The sequence below is a fragment of the Dryobates pubescens genome, chromosome 35 (genome assembly GCF_014839835.1).
Source record: "Dryobates pubescens isolate bDryPub1 chromosome 35, bDryPub1.pri, whole genome shotgun sequence".
Classification (NCBI taxonomy): domain Eukaryota; kingdom Metazoa; phylum Chordata; class Aves; order Piciformes; family Picidae; genus Dryobates; species Dryobates pubescens.
The window spans coordinates 1,917,480-1,941,586 of record NC_071646.1 but is presented as its reverse complement, the minus strand read 5'-3'; the positions used below and the strand labels follow the sequence as shown (position 1 = coordinate 1,941,586).

At 59.2% G+C, this 24,107-nt stretch overlaps 1 protein-coding gene across 1 annotated transcript; it reads left to right on the top strand.

Annotated features, from left to right (window-relative positions):
* Nucleotides 1–11,802: 11,802 nt before the first annotated feature.
* Nucleotides 11,803–23,771, top strand: NUAK2 (NUAK family kinase 2). The gene is made up of 7 exons (XM_054176266.1): nt 11,803–12,038; nt 17,733–17,853; nt 19,492–19,643; nt 20,554–20,619; nt 21,880–21,999; nt 22,347–22,479; nt 22,564–23,771. The coding sequence occupies exons 1-7, from the start codon at nt 11,832–11,834 to the stop codon at nt 23,694–23,696; spliced, it is 1,932 nt and encodes a 643-aa protein (XP_054032241.1). The 5' UTR covers nt 11,803–11,831; the 3' UTR covers nt 23,697–23,771.
* The last annotated feature ends 336 nt before the right edge of the window (nt 23,772–24,107 follow it).

The following is a 24,107-nucleotide window of genomic DNA, read 5'->3' as shown; positions in this document are numbered from 1 at the left end:
TATGTTTGGGAAGGTTGTGTCAATGCAGATCTCAGACACAGAAAGGAGCCCTGCCCCTGCTGCCCAGCCTGCTGCCCAGCCTGCTGCCCATCTGCAGCTCCAGCCAGGGTGGGGGAAGCTGCCTGCAGTGATGGTGGTTGTGGTCCAGGCTCCTGCTGAGGAGCTCAGAACTTAAGCTAAGATCATCTTGGTGCAGTGTGGTCAGAGAGGGCTCCAGGGTGAGCTCTGCTTGGGGCTCTGGGGAATGGTGAGCAGGGCAGCAGGGCCTTTTTGTCTAGCAGCATTCTGGGCTGATTAAAGATCTGCTGGCTCCAGCAGAGCTGAGGGAAGGTGCTGGGAGCACACTTCTCTTCCTGTGCAGCCCTGGGGGTGCTGCCTGCTGACCCCAGCAGGCTCAGAGAACATCCACTTGAACTGCAGGAATTGCAGGAGGGTGGAGGAAGCTTGGAGGGAAGGAGGAAGCCTTCTCTTCTGGAACAAACTCTGTCTCTCCCAGCACAGCAACTCTCCACTGCAGCCTCCTCTGCAGAGCCCTGAGCCCCTAGCTCTTAATGAAGTGTTTTCCTTTTGTCCCTGAGGACCCTTTCCCACAGCCAGCTCAGCCTGCTGCTCCTCTGCCCTCGCTGTCTCATTAGCCCTGAGCCCTGCTCCTCGCAGTGGAGGCTCAGGGTTCAGAGCTGCTGCCCTGGCTTTGTTCAGCTGGAGCAAAGGGAGGAGGAATCTGCTGCCTTTGTCTGGCTGCAGCACAGCTGGAGGCTGATCCTTGGCTTTCTCCCTCCAGAAAGGCTGAAGGGAAGGACAGAAAAGGAACGTCATGGGAATGAGCCTGCTCCAGGAGCTGATGAAGAGGTGTCAGGGGCTGGGGACAAGGCTGGGGGGGAGGGGGAATGGTCACTAATCAAAGCTGGGGATGTGCTGGGCATGAAGAGTGGGGGAGAAAGAGAGGCTCTGAGTTGCAGCAGAGCAAGGAGCTGCTGCCTTTGCAGTGAAACCAGCCCCAAAGAGGGTCCCTGGGAGGTGCCCAGAGCTGCTGTGTCCCCTGCCGGTGGCAGGGCACTGGGTGGCCCTGGCTGGGGTTGCTTTTCTCTGTGCTGATGCTATGCAGAGCCAGGTGCTCCAAACCAAGCTGTCCTTTGCACTTCTCCAGGTCACTTCTAGGCTGATCAAGGACTGCAAGGAGATCCTGTGGGGCTCCAGCAACAGCCACCCTCTTGCCAGCCCCCCAAGGTCCTTTGGGAACCAGCAGCTCGTCCCTGGCTCCTCTCAGCTCGTGGGAAAAACCTTTCCAGTGGGTCGAGATTCCGAGCAGGAGAAACCCTCCAAGCTTTCCCATTACCTCTAGAGGCTGGAGGGTGGCATTCACCAGTTCCAGCACGCTGGCAGGCAGGAGCTGGAGGATTAAATCTCTCCACTGAAGGTTCCCACAGCTGCAGCCTGAATCCTGCCCTTCTCTGGGCTGTTCCTGCTCCTGTGGGAAATGGGAGACCGGGAGATAATCTGCCGTTGCTTGGAACAAAAGGGCTGTGCCTGCCCTGCGGGTGCTGGGGATGTGACCGGCAACCAAGGCCGGGGAGCAGGGAGGTGAATCAGATGCGCCCTGACCGTGCGTTGTCCTGGGCCGGTTGGTTTCGAGCAGCGCTGTGCTCGGTGTGGGGCCGAGAGGTGCTGGATGGGCTCCTGCTCTCCTCCCAGCGCTCCGAACAGCAGATGGCATCCCCGGGCTGAGCCCAGGCTGGACCAGCGCCTCCCAGCAGGCTGCCTGCCGCCTCTGCCCTGTCCGGGCGCTGAGGGACCCTGCTGCCGGGGTGGCAGCCTGGCTTCAAAATGCCCTTTTGGGGGCTGCTGGCTAATACCTTGACGTGGAAAGGAGGTTGTGCATCTCCCCCAGCATTTCATTCCCACGAACAGGCATCTCCGAGCACCCTGCAGGAGCTGTGGCAGAGCTGAATCCTGTTCTGAAGTCCCCCAGGCGTAGTCCCTAATGCTTGCTGGCACGATGTCAGCTGTGGGGTTGAATCCTGCTCTTGCTCAGCCTGCTGCAGCTCCCTGGGCTCTGCAGATGTCAGCTGTGGGGTTGAATCCTGCTCCTGCTCAACCTGCTGCAGCTCCCTGGGCTCTGCAGATGTCAACTGTGGGGTTGAATCCTGCTCTTGCTCAGCCTGCTGCAGCTCCCTGGGCTCTGCAGATGTCAGCTGTGGGGTTGAATCCTGCTCTTGCTCAGCCTGCTGCAGCTCTCTGGGCTCTGCAGGGGCTCTGCAGGGCTCCCAAAGCTGCAGTTCCTTTCCCCAGATGCTGCTTTTCAGCAGCTGGTGCTGAGTGCTTCCACCTTTGAAACCGATACTTGATGGATGCCCGCGGGGGGGACAAGGTAAAGCCTCAGCTGGGAGGTTGAGCCCAAGGATCAAACCAGCCCCACGGAACAGGGACCTGGAGGGGAATTGCCAGGGGTGGAAGGTGAGCTTGGAACACTGCTTGGGGTGAGGGCTGGTGCCAAACCCTTCTCTTCTCCAGCGTGGGTTGGCTGTGGGGACATCCCCAGTGTGGAGGCTGCAGCTGGGCTGTGCCCCTGGGGGATGGGAGCCAGGAAAATCGCCACCAGGATCAGCACATCTTGGAGGTGGCAGCTGCAGGCTCACCCCACAGGCTGCCCCCAGGGCTGGGTTTGTCTCCTGGCAGGACAGCACATGTCTGGCAGCCACTGTCATCTCCAGCAGGTGCTGCTCTCTGGTAGCCACAGAGCTGCTCCAGGGCATCTCCAGGAGCTGCTTGCAGGAGCCCACACCTTGGCCCAGCTCCGTGGGTGGCAGACAGGCAGCAGATCCTATTGCAGCATCTCTGGTCACAGGATCCCAGCACGGTGGAGGGTGGAAGGGACCTCTGGAGATCACCCAGTGCAACCCCCCCTGCTCCAGCAGGTTCAGCTGGATCAGGTCTTAGGCTGATGGTTGGACTCAGTGATCTCTGAGGTCTTTTCCAACCCAAACCATTCTATGCTCTATGATTATGAAGCCATGGCTTAGTTGTCAGGAGGTGTTAGGTAGTAGGTAAGAGGTTGGGCTTGATGATCTCTGAGGTCTTTTCCAACCTGGCTGATTCTATGGTTATTCCAATCCCTTAACTGTTCTCAGGGGGGGGGGGGGGGGAAGTCCAGTTAGTATCTACCAGAACAAGAGAACACAGTCTCAAGCTGTGCCAGGGGAGGTTCAGGCTGGGTGTTGGGAACAAGTTCTTCCCAGAAAGAGAGATTGGCCACTGGGATGTGCTGCCCAGGGAGGTGGTGGAGTCCCCATCCCTGGAGGTGTTTAGGAAGAGCCTGGATGGGCTGCTTGGTGCCATGGTTGAGTTGATCAGATGGTGCTGGGTGAGAGGTTGGACTTGGTGATCTCAAAGGTCTCTTCCAACCTGGTCTGGTCTATCCTATCCTATCCTATCCTATCCTATCCTATCCTATCCTATCCTATCCTATCCCCTCCCATCCCCCAGGAGTGATTTGTACCTATTGCTCCTCAGCTTTTCCATGGCACTCCCTGTCAACAGGGAGTCTCCATCCTCCTAGCAGCCACCCTTTATGTCCTGGTGCACTTGCAGCCTGCTCTCCACAGCCCTCTCACCGAAGCCCAGCTGAGCTCTTGCAGTTTCCCAGCCACCTAATGGGGCTCAACAAATCCTGGAGCTGGCTGCAGCCCTGTCCTCGCCTGACCTCCTGCTACTCGAAGTCGCGTTGGCTGAAGCCAAGCTTTTCAGTACCAGTGCTGGTGGCTGCTCTGCTCTGCGCTCCTGCTGCCCAGGCCTGTGCTGCTCCCCCTGCCAAAGCCCTCTGCTGCTCATTGTCCCTGAGCAGCCTTTGTCTGCATAAACAGGTGTAATGGGTTGGGGCAGGTCCCCTCCCCACCACAGGCAGAAATAACAACTCAGGCAAACGGATTGCAAAGGTGATGAAAGTTTAAATAGAAAGCAGTGAATGTTACAGAAAACCCAAAGCGCAGTGACAAAGAAAGATCCCATCCCCACCTGAGGGTGCATCCAAAACCCCCAGGGCTCCTTCTTCCCCCTCCCTCTGCTGGGCTAGTCTCAGCTGGCCAGGCCTGAGACTGCCCATCCCCCTGTGGCCTTGGGCCTAATCAGGCCCATGGCCGGGAGATCTCTCCCCCAGTTACCAAGTCTCGGAGAGGGAAGGAAAGAGGAAGTGCCAGGCTCCGCACTGGATCTTATAGTGGTGCAAAGAATTATGGTAGGAAATACACAATTTCCTGTGTCCATCCCTCTGGGCTGGACTTCTGGACACAGGAAGTGAATGCACCAGGGGGGCACCCAGCTCAAACTACAACAACAGGAAACTTCCTGAGAACAGCCCCTGACAGATCTGGTGGGGGAGAAGGAATGAGCCCTGCTCCTTGCCCTGTGTCCGTGTCACGTTCTGCTCTGCTGGCCCTGGCCAACAGGGGAAGATGCTCTTTGAGGTCAGTGCTGCCCTTTTGGCCATCAGCCAACCAAACCCTTCCCCAGAGGGCCCCGTGGCAGCTCTGTGCGACCGCCCCGCTGCAGCTCCTGCTTTGGACAAAGCTTCTCCAGGCTGCCAGCGCTGCAGAGGCACTGGGAAGCACCACGACCTGGCTGGCACTGCTGTCCCCAGCTGCCCTGACCCTGTTTGGTCCCCAACCCTATGGGGACAGGCAGCAGCTGATGCAGCCTTCCCTAGCTGCCAGCAGACAAAGCCTCTCCATCAGCATCCGCCGGTAACGGATGCGGAGTCACTGCCCTGGGACACTTCCTGCACTGAGGAGGAAAGCTCCAGGGCTTGGGTTTGGGGTTTTTGGGGGGGAGGGGAGGGGAGAAGTTTGCTTATTTTCCTTTTAGGAATCCCATGACACTTCTGCAGCCCCACAGGCTGTGACCTTCCCCCTCCCAGCGCCTGGGAGCGCAGCACAGGGCGTCCTGGGCTGTTTGATGGATGCAAGCTGTTGGGTCTGTAGCAGGGGGAGCTTGAGGGAGGTGGTGCCATCCACTCACAGGGGGCTTTAGGTTGGGGAGAACCTTTAAAGGTTGTCCTGTCCAAGCCCTCTGCAGTCAGCAGGGACACCTGCAAGTGGAGCCCCAAACAACCTGCCCTGCAATGGTGCCAGGCCTGGGGCATCTCCCACCTCTCTGGGCAGCCTGGGCTGTGGTCTCAGCACCCTCAGTGTGGGTGGTTGGTGCTCTGTGCACCATCTCCACCAGCCACGTGCTGGCACAAGCCATGGGTGCCCTGAGAGGAGAGCAAGGCCCAGAGGACTGCTCCCAGCCCACCAACACAAGAGAAAACTGTGGCCAGGTCCTTGCCCAGCCCTTAGCCCAACCTGTGTGGGGCTTGGGGGCTGGAAGTGGGGGGACTTCAGTGGTGGAAGCCCAGGGTTGGAGTTGGATGGGGGAGGGGGGGGGTGAGAGTTGTGCTTTTCTTCATCAAGTATCTGGATGAAAGTGCAATGGAGAGCACTGCACATCTCCCTTCTCTGGCTGCAGCAAGTGCTCTGAGCTAAGTGCCACCCAGTAAGGAGGTTCAGGTTAGCACTCACCAGCACCACCACTGAAAAGCCCCAGAGAAGTTTTCCTTCTGCTGCTTCCCTGGCTGCTTCCTGGCAGTCTCATAAATCCAGTGGTTAAAGAAGTGTGTCACTGACCTGGGGTGACTTGTTCTGCACCAGCAGCCAGGAAATGAGGTCCTGGAACCTTTCTGTGGCTGGTTCAGCTCTAGAGCCAGCAGGACACAACCCCAGAGCCTGCCCTTCCCTACCTGCAACCTGATCCAGCTGGAGATCTCCCTGCTCCCTACAGGGACAAGATGACCTTTGAGGGCCTCTTCCAGCTCAGTGCATTCTATGATGCTATGCTGCTCCCAGCCTGGGTCACTCTCATCATGGTTCTGCTTTGCTGCATTTCTCTTCTTGGTGTGCTTCACTGCTCAAATTTCTCCATGTGCAGCCTCTCCAAGGGAGACTTTTCCCCTGCTCTGTCCCTCCTCTGTTTTCTCCAGCCATGCTCTATCCCTGGCTGCATCCTTATCTCCATAGCTCCATGCAGCAGCAAGCTCCCTTCTGCTCTCCTTGCCTATGCTGGCAAAGATAAGGAGGGATGGCAGGACCTGGGGTCACCAGCAGCCTGCTGCAGAAGTTATCAGGTTAAGGAGGTGTTGCAGAATAATCCTTACAAATGACTTGTCAGGGCACAACATCTGACCACTGGGGAGGCAGCCAGCTGGGAAAATGAGCTGGGCTATACCCAGAGCAGATCAGAGAACCAGAGCCACAGAGAATGGTGAGGGTTGGAAAGGATCTCTGGAGATCACCCAGTCCAAACCTCCCCTGCTCAAGCCACAGCAGCTTGCCCAGGAGCACAATGGCCAGGGGGGGTTGGAAGCTCTCCTGAGAAGGAGACTCCACAACCTCTCTGGGCAGCCTGCTCCAGGCCTCCAGCAGCATCACAGAAACTGAGTCTCTCCTTAAGTCCAGGTGAAACCTCCTGGGTTCCAGTTTGTGCCCAGTGCCCCTTGTCCTGTTCCTGGGAACCAGTGAAAAGAGCTCAGCTCCATCCACAGATGTGTGTCCTGAGCAGGTGGGTGGATGGGTGGGTGGATGGATAGGTAGATGGATGGGTGGAAGGATGGGTGGATGGATGTGTGGATGGATGGATAGGTAGATGGATGGGTGGAAGTATGGGTGGATGGAAGGGTGGAAGGATGGATGCGTGGATGGATGGATAGATGGATGGATGGATGTGTGGATGGATGGATAGATGGATGGATGGATGTGTGGATGGATGGATAGATGGATGGATAGATGGATGGATGAATGGGTAGATGGATGGATGGTGGATGGGTGGGTAGATGGATGGGTGGTTTGGCTGCATGCCGGTGCAATCCACAGCTGTGGTGGAAGAGGGCTGTAGAGGTGGCCTCTGCTGTAATCATTAGATGTGATAGGCCATAAATTACTTTCCCAAAGGCTCCCATTGCTGCTAATCTCTTTCCCTTCTTGTGCTGATGGATGGGGCACCCAGTGGGGAGGATCAGAGCAAAAGCAGTTTCCTCGCTGTTTGTAGAGGAGGAATGGGTTTCACACCTGCCTGAGCACTACCCAGCAGCAGGTGAGGAATGCTGCCGGCTTGGGAGACCACTAACGAGAGGTGATCATTAAAGGTTTTGTTGTCTTTGGCATTTTAATGCCTCGTGGGGCTCTTCCTTTCCCTCACCGCTGTAGGCAAAGCTGCTGGGGAAAGTTTGTTCCTTGCAGAGTCCGCAAGCAGAGGCGGGCTGAGCTTGTGGCCGCCAAAATCCAGAGGCAGAGCCGTGGGTTTGGACCACGGTGTGGAGGTTTTCAGAGCTGGGCTGAGGTCCTGGTGTTTATTCGGGAACGAGAAATCCACAAAGGAAAGGATCAACAAGGTTAGGAGCCTGCAAGCAAACAGAGCTCCTGCTAGGAGCCGGCACCGAGCCGCTGGGACTGGCTTTGAGCAGGCTCAGCGCAGAATCATCTTGGTTGCAAAAAGACCTTTAAGGTGATGGAGTCCAAGCCTGGCGCTGGAGCTGGTGTTTAGCTGACATCCAGCCAAATTCCTTGCCGACTTTCATGCTGGTTTTAGTGGCCATGCCCTGTGGAACAAAGGGGGAACTCCCCCCACCCCCAGTTTTAGGATGTCCGAGGCTGCAGCCAGGGAATTTCAGTGGATTTCCCCACTTTGAGAAAGCCACAGCGACTCTCTTACAATGGAGGATCCTTATCAGTGGATTCCAGTGGACTTAGATCTGTGTCCCTTGACATTTCCATCAAAATAGGCTTCCTGAGCCAGGCAGGAACAAAAGCATACCTAAGGCTACGGCTCAGCCACCACAGCCGGCTGCGGCGGAGAATTCACCCGGCAGGAGCTGAAAGAGAAGCTGCCCAAGGCTTGGCCTCCTCCCACGGTGGGGACAACCTCTGGAGAGCATCCTTGGGAATGCACAGCAGTGCTGAACACGAGCTGAAAGCCAGAGGCCTGCTCAGGTGTTCTCTTGGGCGGGTGGCTGAACTTTGGGTGATGCCACAGCTGTCCTAGCAGTGCGCTGTGGGCTCCCAGGGTCATGGAAGCATCATGGAATCAGAGTCTCAGAACCATGGAGTCTCAGAACCATGGAATCAGAACTATGGAATCATAGAGTCTCAGAACCATGGAATCTCAGAACCATGGAATCTCAGAGTTATGGAATCATAGAGTCTGAGAATCATGGAATGAGAATCATGGAGTATCAGAACCATGGAATCTCAGAACCATGGAATCATAGAGTCTCAGAACCATGGAATCATAGAGTCTCAGAACCATGGAATCAGAACCATGGAATCAGAACCATGGAATCATAGAGTCTCAGAACCATGGAATCAGAACCATGGAATCAGAACCATGGAATCATAGAGTCTCAGAATCATGGAATCAGAGTCTCAGAACCATGGAATCAGAACCATGGAATCATAGAGTCTCAGAATCATGGAATCAGAGTCTCAGAACCATGGAATCAGAACCATGGAATCATAGAGTCTCAGAACCATGGAATCAGAGTCTCAGAACCATGGAATGATGGAATCTCAGAATCATAGAACCATAACACTGTTGAGGCTGGGAGAGACCTTTAGATCACCGAGTCCAACCCTTCACCTAGAGCTCACAACCACTGCTGCTAAGCCACCGCCACCAAATATCCCTCAGCACCACATCTAAGCATCTTTTAAATCCCTCCAGGGATGTTGACTCCTCCACCTCCCTGGGCAGCCTGTTCCAGGCCTTGAGAACCTTTTCTGGGCAGGACTCTTTCCTCACATCCAACCTGAACCTCCCTTGGCAGACCTCGAGGCCGCTTCCTTTCGCCCTGGGTGCCGGAGTCACAGACACTTTCATCTTATTCATCTCAAGTCAGGCGAAATTGTTTTGCTTGCTGCAATCAGGAAGGTTTGTACCTTCTCCCCTCCCACCCCCTCCTCCTCCTCAGCTCTTCTGCAATCCCTGGGCCGTGCCTGAACAGGATCCTATCTGTTTACTTTGACATTGAAATTACAGCAGTTTAGTTAATCTCAGCCTCGCCTTGTTTGCCTTCCCTCTGGGCCCTCCTGGCCACTTGCAGAGCGAAGAGCAGCTCCTGTTACTCCCCAGTAAATAATTCATGGCTGCAGCTCCACACCAGCATCTTCTTCAACAAGAGGACACAGTCTCAAGCTGCGCCAGGGGAGGTTTAGGCTGGAGGTGAGGAGAAAGTTCTTTCCAGCAAGAGAGATTGGCCCTTGGGATGTGCTGCCCAGGGAGGTGGTGGAGTCCCCATCCCTGGAGGTGTTCAGGAGGGGAATTGGATGTGGCACTTGGAGCCATGGCTTAGTTGTCAGGAGGTGTTGGGTGACAGCTTGGACTTGATGATCTCTGAGGTCTTTTCCAACCTTATTGACTCTGTGATTCTATGATTCTTCTGACCTACTGGTGGGAGATGGCTGATTTCCCACCAGGGAGAAAGGTTTGCCCATGGCTTATGGAGAGGTGGGGGTGGGGAGGATGTGGGATCAGTCTGCAGCTCCAAGTTACACACTTGTGGAATTGTTTCGGTTGGGAAAGGTCTCTAAGGTCATGGAGTGCAACCATCAGCCCAGCACCACCCTGCCCACTAAGCCATCTCCCCAAGTGCCATGTCTCCATGTGTTTTGTGTCTCCACCACCCCCCTGGGCAGCCTCTTCCAACCCCTGACCACCCTTGCAGGGAAGAAATCGTTCCTAATCTCCAACCTAAACCTCCCCTGGTGCAACTTGAGGCCATTTCCTCTCATTCTATCACTTGATACCAAAGAGAAGTTCTTCATCCTTGATATCTTGGGAGGAATGGAAGTGCCACAGGGCCACTGGCAGTGAAAATCAGTGGCAATGCAAGACACCTCTGTGTCCTGGCTGCACTGAAGTGGTGTCTGACCTGGGCTCCTTGGTATCTCATGTGGAGTCCTTCCAGCACTAAGACAGATGCAGGAGTTTGGTGCATGGCTGCCTCCATGGCCAGGACTCCAGTGCTGGCTGAATGTCCCCAGCAGGTTCTCTCCTGATCTCAGCCCTCTGGTACTCACAATGCAAGACCACCCAGGGGACCACAGCACCCACCTGGGTCTCATCCTGACACAGAGCCGTGGCGCGGCCACCAGACACGGAGCCAGCGCGCAGCTCCATCCTGTGCCACCCGCGTGGCGAGGGACACCAAGCCCTCAGAGAGGGGCTGGTGCTGGATTAAATCACCCCCTTCAGACACTCCTGAGCCCTGGCTCTGCCTCACCCTGCCAGGCTGCCCTGAGCTGCTGGGGGTGGTGGGAAAATCCAGGTCTGGGAGCCGGGGTGAGTAATGCTGGAGCTATCTCCTCCTCCGATCGATCCGGTGTGTCCTCACACATGCCAGAGCTGGGCAAGAGCTTTTGTTTTGGCTGCTTTGGGTAATAACTGCATTCTTTTAGTATCTCCAAACAAAGATTTACCACAGGGGCAAAAAAGACCACACGGGGAGGTGCTGCAGAGGTAACCACAGCTGTCCCTGGGGAGCCTCTGTGTGGGAGCCTGAGCTGCCTGCGGACGTTTCCCCCCCTGGGCTCTGCTCCTGGAGCTCAGCTGCTCCCACCCAGGCTGTGCATCCAGGAGGGCAAAGCAGGGGCCTGTGGCCAGCATGGACAGGTTGTGCTTGCCCAGGCCTCTCCTCTCTCTGTGTTTGCTCTCAATATCATCTTTTTTGTCTGTTTTGCTTGTTTTTCTCTGAGAGCCCTGAGTGGATTCTGCCTCCTTGCAGCAAACCACATCTGTCTGTCTGTGTGTCTTGGCTGGCTGTATGTCTGTCTCCTTCTGTCCCCACATCTCTCCTGGGGGGGACAGAAGGAGACCTGGATGCTGTGCATCCCTGCCTGGAGCAGTGTGCAGCTCTGGAGTCCTCAGCACACAACAGACATGGACCTGTTGGAGGGAGGCCACAGCAAGGATGGGAGGGCTGGAAGGGCTCTGCTGTGAGGCCAGGCTGAGAGAGTTGGGGTTCTTCAGCCTGGAGAAGAGAAGGCTCCAGGGAGACCTTTTGGTGGCCTTTCAATACTTAGAGGGACCAAGCACAAAGCTGGGGAGAGAGTTTTGAGCAGGGCCTGTTGTGACAGGGCAAGGGGTGATGGTTTGAAACTAAAAGAGGGAGAATCAGTCTTGAGATAGGGAAGAAATGGTTTATGGTGAGGGTGGTGAGAGCCTGGCCCCAGTTGCCCAGAGAGGTGGCAGCTGCCCCATGCCTGGCACCATTGCAGGTCAGGTTGTCTGGGGCTCTGAGCAGCCTGCTCTGGTTGGGGATGTCCCTGCTGGCTGCAGGGGGCTTGGGCTGGATGAGCTTCAGAGGTCCTTTCCAACCCAAACCAGGCTGAGATTCCGCGGTTCCATGACCATTCCAGCTCTCTGGTCCTGCTCTTCCCACCCTTTGGCTTCCAGCCTCTCCCTGCATCACCTGGAGAGTCCTCCCTGCCCACCCCCGATCTGCAGGACACCCCTGCGCCCTCCTTTGTCTCCTGCCTCTCTCCTTTGTCCATTACCTCTGCAGCCGCCTCGCACCCAGCTTGTGTCTCCCCTACCCCAATCCGCGGACCCCTCTTTTCCCTGCCCTGCCGGGGGGTTTCCCCATCCTCCCCTCTCCCTTTTCGCCCCGGTTGCGGGCGGGGCAGCCTCTGCTGCGCTGCCAATGGGCGCGGGGGGGCGCGGCCGGCGGGGCCGCCGCATTTAGCAGCCGGGCCGGGCCGGGCCGGGTTGTGCCGGGCTGGGAGCCGGGGGAAGCGGGGCTGGGGAGCGGCATGGAGCGGGCAGCGGGCACCGGGACGGCGCTGGGTACCTCGCTGGCCGAGGGGCTGATCAAATCCCCGCGGCCGCTGATGAAGAAGCAGGCGGTGAAACGGCACCACCACAAACACAACCTGAAGCACCGCTACGAGTTCCTGGAGACGCTGGGGAAGGGAACCTACGGCAAGGTGAAGAAAGCCCGGGAGCGCTCCGGTAAACTGGTAAGGGGCTTCTCATGGCATCGTTGTATCGGCAGCGGGAGCCGGTACCGGGGCTCCGAGCAGCCCCCTGCTCGGAGCAGCTCGGGCCAGGTGCTGACCCCCTTCGTCCCGGTGCCTCCCCTCGCTCCCCTCCCTGCTCCCAGTGCATCCTCTTCTCTTCCCTTCCCTTTCTTCGTCCCGGCGCATCCCCCCCCTGCTTCATTCCTCCCCATCCCCTCCCTTGGTGCCGGTGCATCGCCCCCCGCCCCCCCTTTTCTTCCCGGCTCATTCCCCTAGCTGCAGTGCATCCTCTTCCCCCTCTTCGTCTCGGGGTTTCCCCGCTCGGCCTGGTGCATCCCCCCCCAGCTCCAGTGCATCCCCTCCCCGGTCCGGTGTATCCCCCTCTTATTCCCGGTGCCTTCCCCCTGGCTCATCCCCCAGTCCGCGGTGCATCCCTCCCTCTCTTTGTCCTGGTGCATCCCGCCGCCCTGAAGCATCCCCCCCGACTTCATCCCGGTGTATCCCCTCCGGTACGGGCTCTCCTCAGCCGGTCACCGCAGCCCCCTCCCGGCCCCGCTCCCGGGGCACGGCGTTGGGAGGCTGCGGCGTTGCCATGCCCGGGCCCTTGCCGCAGTCAGGGGAAGCCCGGAGCGGCTTCGCTTTCCCCTTTCCGCGGGGGGTGGGGGTGTTTGCAGCTCCTTTCGCCCACTTGACCTCGTCAGGCTTCCTGGGAAAGGGACCCCGCAGGTATCCGGCAGCCAAGAGCAAATATTGCACTTGTGTCTGAAGGGCTTTTCCCTTCCTCTTGCCCTGGTTCCCGGTGGGGTTTGCCTCTCTGCTCTCAGCAAGCACAGGCTGAGCCTCCCCCCCGCCCCCTACAAGTGCTTGATTAAATCGTGACTCACCCCATCGACAGCTCAGCCCCTCCAAAAAGAGCGGCTCTGGGTGATGCACGGCTCAGGCCAGAGCACAGCCAGCCAGGCCAGGGTGCTGGGGGAGGTGGGGGCCCCCTTCACCCCCCGGGGAAAGCAGGGTGCTGCCGTCCTGGCAGCTCTGCCCTTTAGGAACGCTGCAAGGCTTCAATGGATGAACTTGAAGGCAATTTCCCTGTCCCTGCTCGGTCCTGAGCAGCCAGCAGCGTGGTGTGGGACTCAGCAGTGGTGCTTGCTCCCCCGTGGTCCCAAGGTGGGTTGGTGTGCAATAAAGGTCCTGTTGCAAGTGGTGGGACTGGCTCGGCAAGGCTCTGAGGGCTGAGCAGAAGAGCAAGGTGTGAGGTTGGGTCACTAACATCTGGGTGTGAGCTCAGGGCCCTAATGTGCCACAGAGGAAGACAACTGGAAAGCTGTGAGGGTTTCTTGTGTAACAGGACAGCTCCTTGCTCCGGGCAGATCTGCCCTCTCCATCAGCCCATCTGATGCCGAGGGAGCTGCTGCTCTGCTGCATAATCAGGGCCTTGAAATGCAGCTTCCACCCACAGACCTGGAAGGGTCCCTCCCCTTGGGATGGGTGAGAAGATTTGGCTTTCCCTGGCTGCACCTAACGCAGCTTGGGCAAGGGGGGGGGGAACACACACCTCTGAGCTGCCCCCCGACTCACCTGGGGCTGTGGGCAGCCCCTAAGCGGGACTCCTTTGCGCGGCGGCGCTGCTTCTGTTATCATGCAAATACAACGCGCGGGGCCGAGGACTCCTTAATAAACACCAGAGATAGTCACAGGCTGAGCTGCCAAGCACCTCAGCCAGCCGCTGGTGGAGAGCAGGAGGCTTAAACCACAAATCTCTCCTCTTCCCACAAATTCTTTCTTGCAGCGCTCAGCGTTTCCGGACCTGTTTAATCTTCTAGGCTTATCCCGAGCCGGGTTGTTATTTGCTCCTTCTCTAAGTGGCTTTCACTTCCTAAACGCCAAGGTGTGAGAGCAGGTACGGCTGCCTCCACCAGTTACCCCTCCTGGGCTCTGCCCATCCCACGTTACCGGCTGAGGCTGCAGAGCCGGAGCTGCTTCGGGCACGGCTTTTGCCTCTGGCTAATCAGGAGCTGCTCCTGTCGGAGGCTCTGGGGATGGGACCAGCTCGTTTTACCGCCTAGCCTGCTTGCTTGCCTCCCGTTTTGCCTCCTCATTCCCACCCCCCGCCTCCCGTTTTGCCTCCTCATTCCCACCCCCAGCCTCCCGTTTTGCCTCCCCATTCCCACCCCCCCCGCCCCAGCCTCCCGTTTTGCCTCCCCATTCCCACCCCCCAACCTGCACTTGGCTCAGTGTGCCTAAGCACTTGATGGACAGCTGGCAGGACCAGCTTCCCACAGCTGAAGAGATCTGGGGGGGGGGGAACACTGTGGCCTACCCCTCCAGGGGGACTTCCCTGAACGTTCTTTGTCTGAGTGAGTTTTGTTTGCTGGGTAGAAATGCTTCAGGTGAAGGGAGGCTGATGCCTTGCGGTGGGGCACTGCTGAGGGCTCTTCCCAAGCGCTTGGGGGATGGCTGTGTCCTCGAAGCAGGTGGGGAGAGAGCTGCTGGTGGTGATTTGTGCATCTATTTGTCCTTTCCTTTCCTTTCCCCCCCCCCGTGTTGCTTTTGGGTTGAAGGTTCAGTGATGTGCCCCACGGAGGTGCCAAGGCACCTGTTTGCAGAGCAGTGGCTGGCCTGGTCTGTTGTGTTTCCCTCCCCTCCTCCCCCCCAGTCTGGTGTTTCTCCCAGCCTGCTTCTCAAGCCCTGGCCTCCAGCCAAGCCAAATAGGAGGAGGAATCTCCTGTGGGACTCACTTGCAGTGTCGGAAATGCAGTTGTGGGCTCGTGTGATGTCAGGGGGAAGGCAGCACCTGGAATATTCCAAAGCAGCAAAGCCTCTTTTGATCTCCAGTAAGGGCTGGACCCTGCTCCCTTCCGTGGTGGTTTGTAATCTGTGTTTCATGGGGCATGAAATGCTGCACTTGCAATCTGGAACAACTTCTGAGGTGCTGCCTGGGGTTGTAGCTTTAATGCATCTTTCAGCAGGTGCTGAAAATACCTGTTCTGTCCCCCCTCCCCCCCCAGAAAAACCCCAACCCTCTTAATTGACTTCCTTTTTGACTTGGAAAGTACTCTTGAGTTCCCAAGGCTCCTGCAGCAGAGCTTCCTGGGGCTGTTTCCTGCAGGAGATGCTTCTTGTAGCAGTGGTGGGGCTGCAGGCGGCACATAGGTTGTAGCAGTGGCTGGCCCTCAAGCTGCTGCTCCCCACAGAGTGCACTGCTGGGGTTGGAAGGGATCCCTAGAGACCACCCAGGCCAGCCCAGCCCCCCTGCAGTCAGCAGGGACATCCCCAACGAGAGCAGGTTGCTTAGAGCCTGGCCTTGAATGCCTCCAGGGATGGAGCCTCCAGACCTGCTCTGTCTCAAGGGGAGATCCTCTGCTCTCACCCTCCTAGGCAGGAGATGTTTTGGAACCAAGCTGCCTCTTGGCATCCCTGGGGAAGGATGGGATGGCCAAAGGGATTAACCTCCATGGCAAGGGTTTGAGTGGTCCCCTGCTGTAGGAGATGAGGACCCTGGCAGTGGTGCAGCCTCTCTGTGTTGTGCCCAACCGTTACACAGGCGGCTGGCAAGGGGAGCCCCGGGGCTCTAACAGCACTGCTGCTGCCCTGCCTCCGTCTGCCTTGGAGGTCACTAACTGCTGGCTTCAGAGGCAAGGGCGTTCTCCAGCACTGCTGAATGCAGCCAGTGGCATCTCCTAAGGCTTCCCTGGCAGCTTGGAGTTTTCATGAATAGTAGATCTTGCCCTGAGCCTCAGCTCTTGCCCTGGGCCTTGGCTCAGCAGCGTTGGTGGTGAGCACCTCGATCAGCACCCTGAGGTACTGAGGCTGTTGGGCTGGGTGTTGAGCTTTAGAGGGGAGATGAGTGGAGTGAGTCAGGAGGGATTTTGGAGAGCAGGAGGAGGCTGACTTACTGCACAAAGGCTTTGCCTCTGTTCCAACAGGGGTCAGGTAAGCAGGGGCTGCAGCAAAAAATGGTTAAACTTTAACCTGTTAACCCAGCACAAAGGTCAGGGAAAAGAATACACCTGACTTTCAAGAAGCTGTTAAGCACTCTCAGTATTGCTATGTACAGAAACTTGGGCCTGGGTTATTGAATTTCTCTTGGCCAGAGTTCATTCTGCTTGGTCCCTTCAGCTCCTGGGGCAGGCATGGTGCTCCAGCAGAGAGCTGGAGGCACCCCCTGCCCTGTGCAGCAGTGTGCTCTGAGGCCAAAGGGTCTCCATCAGCCATCTCTCACATGCCCCTCTGAGCCCTGAAATTGGGCATGGCCTCCTCCCATGGAGACCCTGATGTGGCAGCTGAGATCTTGCAGCTTTAATGTCTGGTGACTTGCTGTGGGTGTGATGGCTTTTGCTTAGCAGGGGTGGAAAACTTGCTCTGAGCCTCTTGCTGCTTGGTGAGCAAGAAGCAGCCCACCAAGGGCTGAAGGAGTGAGGCTCCTGGCTGCCCTAAATCAGAGGGAGATGAGGCTGAGCATCCATCCTAGGCAACCAAAGGTGGGGGAGGGTCTCAGTCTGAGCATCCACCCCAGCCAGCCAGAGGGGGAGGAGGGTCTCAGGCTGAGCATTGAACTCAGCCAGCCGGAGGAGGAGGAGGGTCTCTGCACAGCATAGCTATGAGCATGGTCCCTGTGCTGGCAGCTGGGGCCAGTGGGTGTCCATGGCCCCTCTCCCCGTTGCTGGGAGACCAGTGCAGGGGTCCCTTTCCAGGATTAATGCTGTTCTGCATTCTTGTCTGAGAGAAAAAGAGAGGTTCTGCTGGATTCAGTTGTAAATTCAGCCCTAGGAGCACATTGTCTCTCCCCAGCCCCTTTGAAAGCGGATTAGAAGGCCTCTATTCTCCAGCCCTTACTCTTCTTTCTCCTGCCCTTTCAATTCCCTTGTAGAGGATAACTTAAACCCAAGAGAAAGCCTTGGGAAGCAGCTTGCATCACCAGGGCTGGGTCTCCTGCCTGGCTGGGGCTCAGCCCCGTGCCCAGGAGGGATCTACCCTTTAATATCAAACTTTCTTCTCCCTCTGCACAATCAGCTCCTTGAAACAAACATTTGCAAGGGAAACCAAAGCCTGGGGGGAGGCTGCTTTTGGGTTTTCCTCTCATTTTCATGACCCCAAGATGATGATGTTGATGTTGTTGTTGTTATCATCTTCCAAGTCATGTGTGCAGGTCACATTCCTGTGGCTGGCTGTGGCCCTTGCAGTGGACACAGTTCCTGTGGTCACAGCGCCTAAACGAGGAGCAGGGCTGTGGGAGGAGGCCTGGGGAGCTCCCCTGGCAGCAGGTTTGCCTTGGAGGGGGAGGCAAAGAGGAGCTTCTCCCTCGTGCACAGCAGCAGGGCTTGGGAAGCATAAAAATGCCCTGGATGGAGCTCACTTTCCTTGGAGTCACAGAATCACCTGGTTGGAGAAGACCTTGAGATCAAGCCCAGCCATAACCTAACATCTCCCTGTACACAACTCTTAGGCCATGGCCCTCAGCTCCTCATCCAAATGGCTTTTAGATGCCTCCAGGGATGGTGACTCCTCCACCGCCCTGGGCAGCCTGAGAGCTGCTTCAGTGGAGCTGTGGGTGGTGGGCTCTGGGATGCTGTGTAGAGAAGCTGAGCCATTGACCTCCTGGTCCCCAAAAGAGGGGAGTGGGCCTTTAGCTGTGCCAAAGGCTTTGGGCAGCTCCTGTGCCCAGCAGCCGGTGACTCCCTGTCTGCTCCTCTGCAGGTGGCCATCAAGTCCATCCGGAAGGACAAAATCAAGGATGAGCAGGACCTTGTCCATATCAGGAGAGAGATTGAGATCATGTCCTCCCTCAACCACCCCCACATCATTGCTGTCCATGAAGGTGAGTCCTCCTCTCCCCTTCCCTTTGCCCCCAGCAGGGCCGGGCAGCCACCGGGGCAGGCTGTGCGGCGCTGGGCTTGGTGCTGCTCCTTCCCCTGCCTCTGTTTGCTCGCAGCACAAGCTGCTTGCTGCTGTTTGTGCCGAGCTGGTGACTCAGCGCTGCACGGCAAGCAGATGCCGCTGGGCTGTGGTTTCCCTGCCTGCCTGCAGAGCAGCGGCAGGGGGAAATACCTGCTCCAGAAATAGCTGCTTCCCGGCCCCGGCGAGAAGCTGCCTCCCGCCGCCGAGGTGGGGTTTGCAGGCTGGAAGCCTCAGCGCTGCCTCCGACGGCTTTGTGGCGGACCCCAAGTCACCAAGCTCTCCCTGGGGCCAGTGCCGTGTGCGGCTCTGGTTGTGGCGGGTGCTGGCCCCAGCCGCGGCAGGCGCTGCCGCAGAGAGCAATCTTTGTGGCTCTGCTCTCAGCCCCAGGCAGGAGCCAGTCCCGGAGCCGGAGTCCTCCTTCCCTCCCCTGGGGCACGGGGAAACCAAACCACAGGGTGCTGGGAGAGCTGCTGGGTGCTGCTGGGCTTGGCTTCACGGCCAGGGCTGGGCTTTGCTCCCAGGGCACCACCAAGCAAAGGGGAAATCCTCAGCTCCTGGCTGCAAGCAGGCTTAAAGCAGGGCTGCAGCTGGGCGAGGCTTTGCTTAAACACTGAACCCCCCTGGGCTGCAGGGCTGGGTGCCCTCTGCTCCTCCCGGGGGCTGGCTCTGCCTGGAGTCGTGGCACGGTGCCAGGCTGTGACCAGTGCCTGCCTCCTCCGTGTGTGAGGTATCCAGAGTCCTTTTGTCCTCTAAACAAAAGCAAGTGGCTTGGCAGCTCAGCCGGAGTGTTTGCAAGGGCTGAGTCACGCTGGCTGGGGGAACTCAAAACCCAGCGAGGGAGCTTTCTGCAGGCAGGAGGAAAAGGCTGCAGGCTCCTTTGGCCTGGAGCCGTGTGGGGAGCAGCAAGGCCACCCAGCAGTGCCAGTCGGTAGCTCCATCGCCCTCCCCCACCCTGGAGGGCTTTGTCTAGCAGAGACCCCTGCCTTTGAGCCGCCTTCTGGCAGAGCACAGCCTGGGCTGTGTGGCTGCAGAGGTGGCCTGGCCAGCAGCCCTGGGGGCACTGTGGGATGGGGGTGGCAGCTCTGGCTGCCTCCCTCTGACCTGCAAGTACCTGCAGGAGCCTCGATGAAATCCTAACCCTTTCTGCCCTGCAGAGCAGCTTGGGGGCACAGGCAATGGGGTGGGCAGTGTGCTAGAGTCGGCCAAGGCTACACCTCCTCATTAAAAGGCTGAGCTAATGAAGTCTGTGAGCTCAGAGCCCCCCTCCTAGCACCCCGTGGCTCCCCATCTCCCAGTCCCTGAGCTCAGAGCACCCCTCCTAGCACCCCGTGGCTCCCCATCTCCCAGTCCCTGAGCTCAGAGCACCCCTCCTAGCACCCCGTGGCTCCCCATCTCCCAGTCCCTGAGCTCAGAGCACCCCTCCTAGCACCCCGTGGCTCCCCATCTCCCAGTCCCTGAGCTCAGAGCACCCCTCCTAGCACCCCGTGGCTCCCCATCTCCAAGTCCCCGTGCTCAGAGCCCCTCTCCTAACACCTTGGGGCTCCTCCCCTCCGTGCAGTGTTCGAGAACAGCAGCAAGATCGTGATCGTGATGGAGTACGCCAGCAGGGGGGACCTGTACGACTACATCAGCGAGCGGCAGCGGCTGCCGGAGCAGGAGGCTCGGCACTTCTTCCGCCAGGTCGTCTCTGCTGTCTACTACTGCCACAAGGTAGGGCAGCACCACGCTTCCCACCACCTTCCCGGGGGGAAAAGCTGGGAGGATGGACTCCTGTGAGCTTGGCAGGGCTGGCTCTGGATAGAGGAGAAGCAGCCAGGGCTGGGGAGGGATCCAGCGGCTGATGGGGAAGCTGGGCTTGGGCTGGGAGGTGAGAGGAGGCTGTTGGCCTTTCCTGGCAGAGGAGTTCATCCTGGGCTCTTATCTGGAGGGTGTAGCAGCCCTCAAGCAGTGCCCAGGCAGCTTTTAGGAAGCTCTTGCCTTGGCTTGCTGCTGCTGTGCTGTGGGGTGACTAACTCTGTCTGGGAGCTATCAGCTCTTGTCCTACCCACCCAGAGGGAGACGCCCTGGGGCTGTCTGTCAGGGCTGAAAGCCAACCCTGGGTCATTCATCCTGTCTGGGGCTGTGGAATGAGCTCTGCCTGGCCTGGAAGGACCCTCGAGGGTCTCCTGGGAGGATGCTCTAAGGCCATGCCTCGGTCCTGGGTACCCAGATACCCCTGGAAGGAAGCGGGGGAAGAGCAGGGCAGCTCCTGGACCCAAAGCAGGGCAGCTCCTGGACCCAAAGCAAATTGAGACCTCCCTTATTTAGGCAAAGCCAGCCCTGCTCATCAGGCCCTGTCTAGGAGCTGGCACCAGCTGGCACTGAGGGAGGGTGTGGGAGCCCAGCATGGCACCTGGTGTTGGGTGTCACCCAGTTCCTGCTGCCAAGCAGCACAGGGAGCTGGCAGCACCCATGCCAGGACGTGGCTTCCAGCTCGTCCCCGTGGATGCACCCAGGGTTGTTTACTGCTGCTGTGTCGCCAGCCTGGCGCAGCCCTGTGCCACCCTCTGCCCCTGTGCCACCTCCCCAGCCTTCCCCCAGCACCCTGGGGCTTAACCAGCCTCTCCCTTCCCTCCTGCAGAATGGGATTGTCCACAGGGACCTGAAGCTGGAGAACATCCTTCTGGATGCCAACGGCAACATCAAGGTGAGAGGCTGCCCGAGCTGCCTGACCGCCCAGCCCGGGGGGCTGAGGGGTGCTGCTCAGGGTAGATGGGCTGGGGGTGGCCACAACACCCTGGACACCCCCAGGATGGGTGGTTCTCAACACTCTGGGAAGCTTCTGCCAGCTCTGGGACCACTGGCACTGGCCCCTCCGCTGCTGGCCTGGGAGGGGGAGAGCCAGGAGGGCCCCGGTACAGCCTCCCTGTGTCTGGCTCAGTCCTGGACAGGACAAGGGGCAAAGGGCACAAACTGGCACTCAGCAGGTTTCACTTGACCTTAAGGAGAAATTCCTTCACTTTGAAGGTGCTGGAGGCCTGGAGCAGGCTGCCCAGAGAGGCTTTGGAGTCTCCTTCTCTGGAGAGCTTCCAAACCCGCTTGGACATTGTGTCCCTGCGCAGCCTGCTCCTGGCCAACCTGTGTTAGCAGAGGGGGTTGGACTGGGTGCTCTCCAGAGCTCCCTTCCATTCCTTCCTCACCATTCCCTGGTCCTGTGGGAGGCTGTGGAGGCAGAGCAGCCTCACTGCTGCCTGTTGAGGCCATGCTGTATGTATCTGGCTGCTGGTAAGAGGGCAAAGTCTGAATGCTGAGGTCAAAACACAAGCAGCTGAGTAAGAAAAGGCTCTCCCAGTGAAAGTCCTCAGGCCCTGTAGGTGCCAAGCAGGCTGCTGCAGGGAGGTGTAGGGCAGCTCCTGGCTCCACTAGCCCCAGGTGATGCTTTTGTTCCCTCTGCTAGGGAGGAAGGAAGCAGCCACAGCTGGGATCTGGTGTGGTTGGTGCTGAGCAGGCTGTGGGGCTTTATCTCTCCAAGGGCTAATTTGGCAAACTGGGAGCTGGGGAGCAGGGTCTGGACCTTCTGCTCCGTGGGGAATGAGGATAATGAAGGCCTGTGTGCTAGGTGGGGACTGAAGCAGCCTCGTGTGGCTGTGAATGAGCTGGAGGAGAGCCCAGCAGCTCTCCCTCGAAGCACACCTTGGAGGTTGCCTCCACTCCTGGCAGGTTGGTGATGAGGCTGGAAGGGCAGAGCTGCAGGGCAGGTCCTGTAGTGGTCAGGATGAGCTTTCTGGGATTGGGAAAAGGGGCAGGAGCAGCCTTGGAGGCAGAAAGCCAGGCTGCTGCTGGCCCCTGAGGAGACTGCAGGGTGTCAAGGGCAGCTCGGTTGCAGCCAGGCTTGCCGGTGGCAATGCTGCTCCACCTGCAGAGGGAACTTTTGCTGCTTGGTAACAGCTTCAAACATCTTCTCCAGATTGCAGACTTTGGCCTCTCCAACGTTTACCAGCAGGACAAGCTCCTGCAGACCTACTGTGGCAGCCCTCTCTACGCCTCCCCCGAGATCATCAACGGGAGACCCTACAAGGGCCCCGAGGTAGGTTGTGCCTCGCCCCCCGGGCAGGGGAATGTCCTGCTGCCTCCTCACTTGGACTCACAAGTGAGATTTCCCAGCAGAGCACAGCCCTGCCTGTGGGATTTGGGGCAACAGGTCCCCCCAAGTCCCAGCACTGCGTGGCTGGTGTGTGGCAGCTGCCCTGAGGTGGACGTGGTGGGATGCAGGTGGCTGGAACTGGCCCTGCCCCATGCTCTCTCCTCCCCGCTGGCTGCTGCCATCCAGGAGCTGCTGCTGAGGTTCAGGTGGTGGTGGAGGGGTCCTGGGATGGGGGCCAGGGCTGCCTGGTCCTGCTGCCCCCCCTCCAGGCTCCTCTGTTCCTCTGGCAGGTGGACAGCTGGTCCCTGGGTGTCCTGCTCTACATCCTGGTCCACGGCACGATGCCATTCGACGGCCAGGACTACAAGACTCTGGTCAAGCAGATCACGAGTGGGGATTACAGGGAGCCCACAAAGCTGTCAGGTAGGCAGAGCCCCCACCCCACCCTCCCTGTGCATCCTCCCCTTCCACCTGTTCCCTCCAGAGCCTGACCTTCCTCTTCCTCAGACGCCTGCGGGCTGATCCGCTGGATGCTGATGGTGAACCCCGAGCGCCGCGCCACCATCGAGGACATCGCCACCCACTGGTGGGTGAACTGGGGCTACAAAGTGCCCCTTGGGGAGCAGGAGGTGCTGCGGGAGAACGAGTCCCCCCTGGCCACGGTGGCAGAGTGGCTGCGCCGCTCCTCCCGCCCCCTCCTGGAGAACAGCTCCAAGGTTCGCTGCTTCTTGAAGCAGCACATCCCCAGCGTGGCCCTGGAGCGGCAGCGCTCCCTCAAGAAGTCCAAGAAGGAGAACGACGTCTCCCACACGCTGCAGGAGGTGGCTCTGGCCCCGGAGAACCCCTCCAAGTCCATCCTCAAGAGGCCCAAGGGCATCCTGAAGAAGAGAAACTCCTGCGAGCAGAAGGTGCCCAGCCCTGGCCCGCCCCCGGCAGCGCCCGCGGGAGAGGCGAAGGGTGAGGAGGGAGAGGTGGCTGCTGCAGGGCTGCCCCAGAGCCTGCCCGCGGGGGGGCTGCCCTGCGGCACGGCCGTGGCAGCCGTGCCCCCCAGCATGCCCAAGAAGGGAATCCTGAAGAAGCCCTCCACGAGGGAGTCTGGGTACTACTCATCCCTGGAGTGCTGCGAGTCTGGGGACGTCCTGGATGCGGGGAGCTTGGACCTCGACGGCAGCGTGTTTGCTGACCCCCCCTTGCCGGAGCAGGACCCCCAGAGCCTCCCCACCCTCCGGAAAGGCATCCTCAAGCACAAGGGCAAATACTCCTCCGGCAGCACCGAGCCGGACAGCCCCCCCGGGCAGGGCTTTGGGGGCTTCAGCGAGGTGCCCCTGCCCCAGGCGCCCCGGGCCCGCCCGTCCAGCGCCGTCAGCGAGGACAGCATCCTCTCCACGGAGTCCTTCGACCAGCTCGACCTGCCCGCCCGCGTCCCCCCCGCCGCCGGCACCATGCGGGGCTGCGTCTCCGCCGACAGCCTCCTGCGGCTGGAAGAGGAGGAGGAGCTGGAGGAGGGGCGCAGGCTGCGCCGCTGGACCGTGACCCACTGCCGCAGCCCCCTGCGCCGCAGCAGCTTGTCCCTGGCGGGCTGCGACACCGCCCCCGAGGGCTATCAGCGCGCCGTGGCCGTCGGCATGAAGCTGAGCTGAGAGCATCTCCCGGCAGGGCTCCCCTGGGCTGCGCTTCTGGGGAGGGGGCTGAGCCCTCCCTGCCCTCTGGGGCTGCTGCTGCTGCTGAGCCACATCCCCCAAGTATTTATTTTGCAGCCTGGTGGCCCCCGGCGGGCAGGGGGGGGGAGGACCCCGGCCGGGGGGCTGCGGGGGGGGCGTTGGTGGGGGCTGCTCCGCGGCCAGGACATTCAATGGACCAAAGCCCTGAGCGATTCCGGGCGCCACCCCCAGGGAGGGGCTTGGAGGGTCCCGGAGGCTCCTGGCTGCCATCCTCCCCTTGCAAACAGACTCATCTCATCTCGGGAGAATCCAGGGCTTGCTGGGGGGGGGGGGGGGGGGGGGGGATGATGTTTGTCGTCTTTGCACTGTTGTGGCTGCACAAGGTATGGG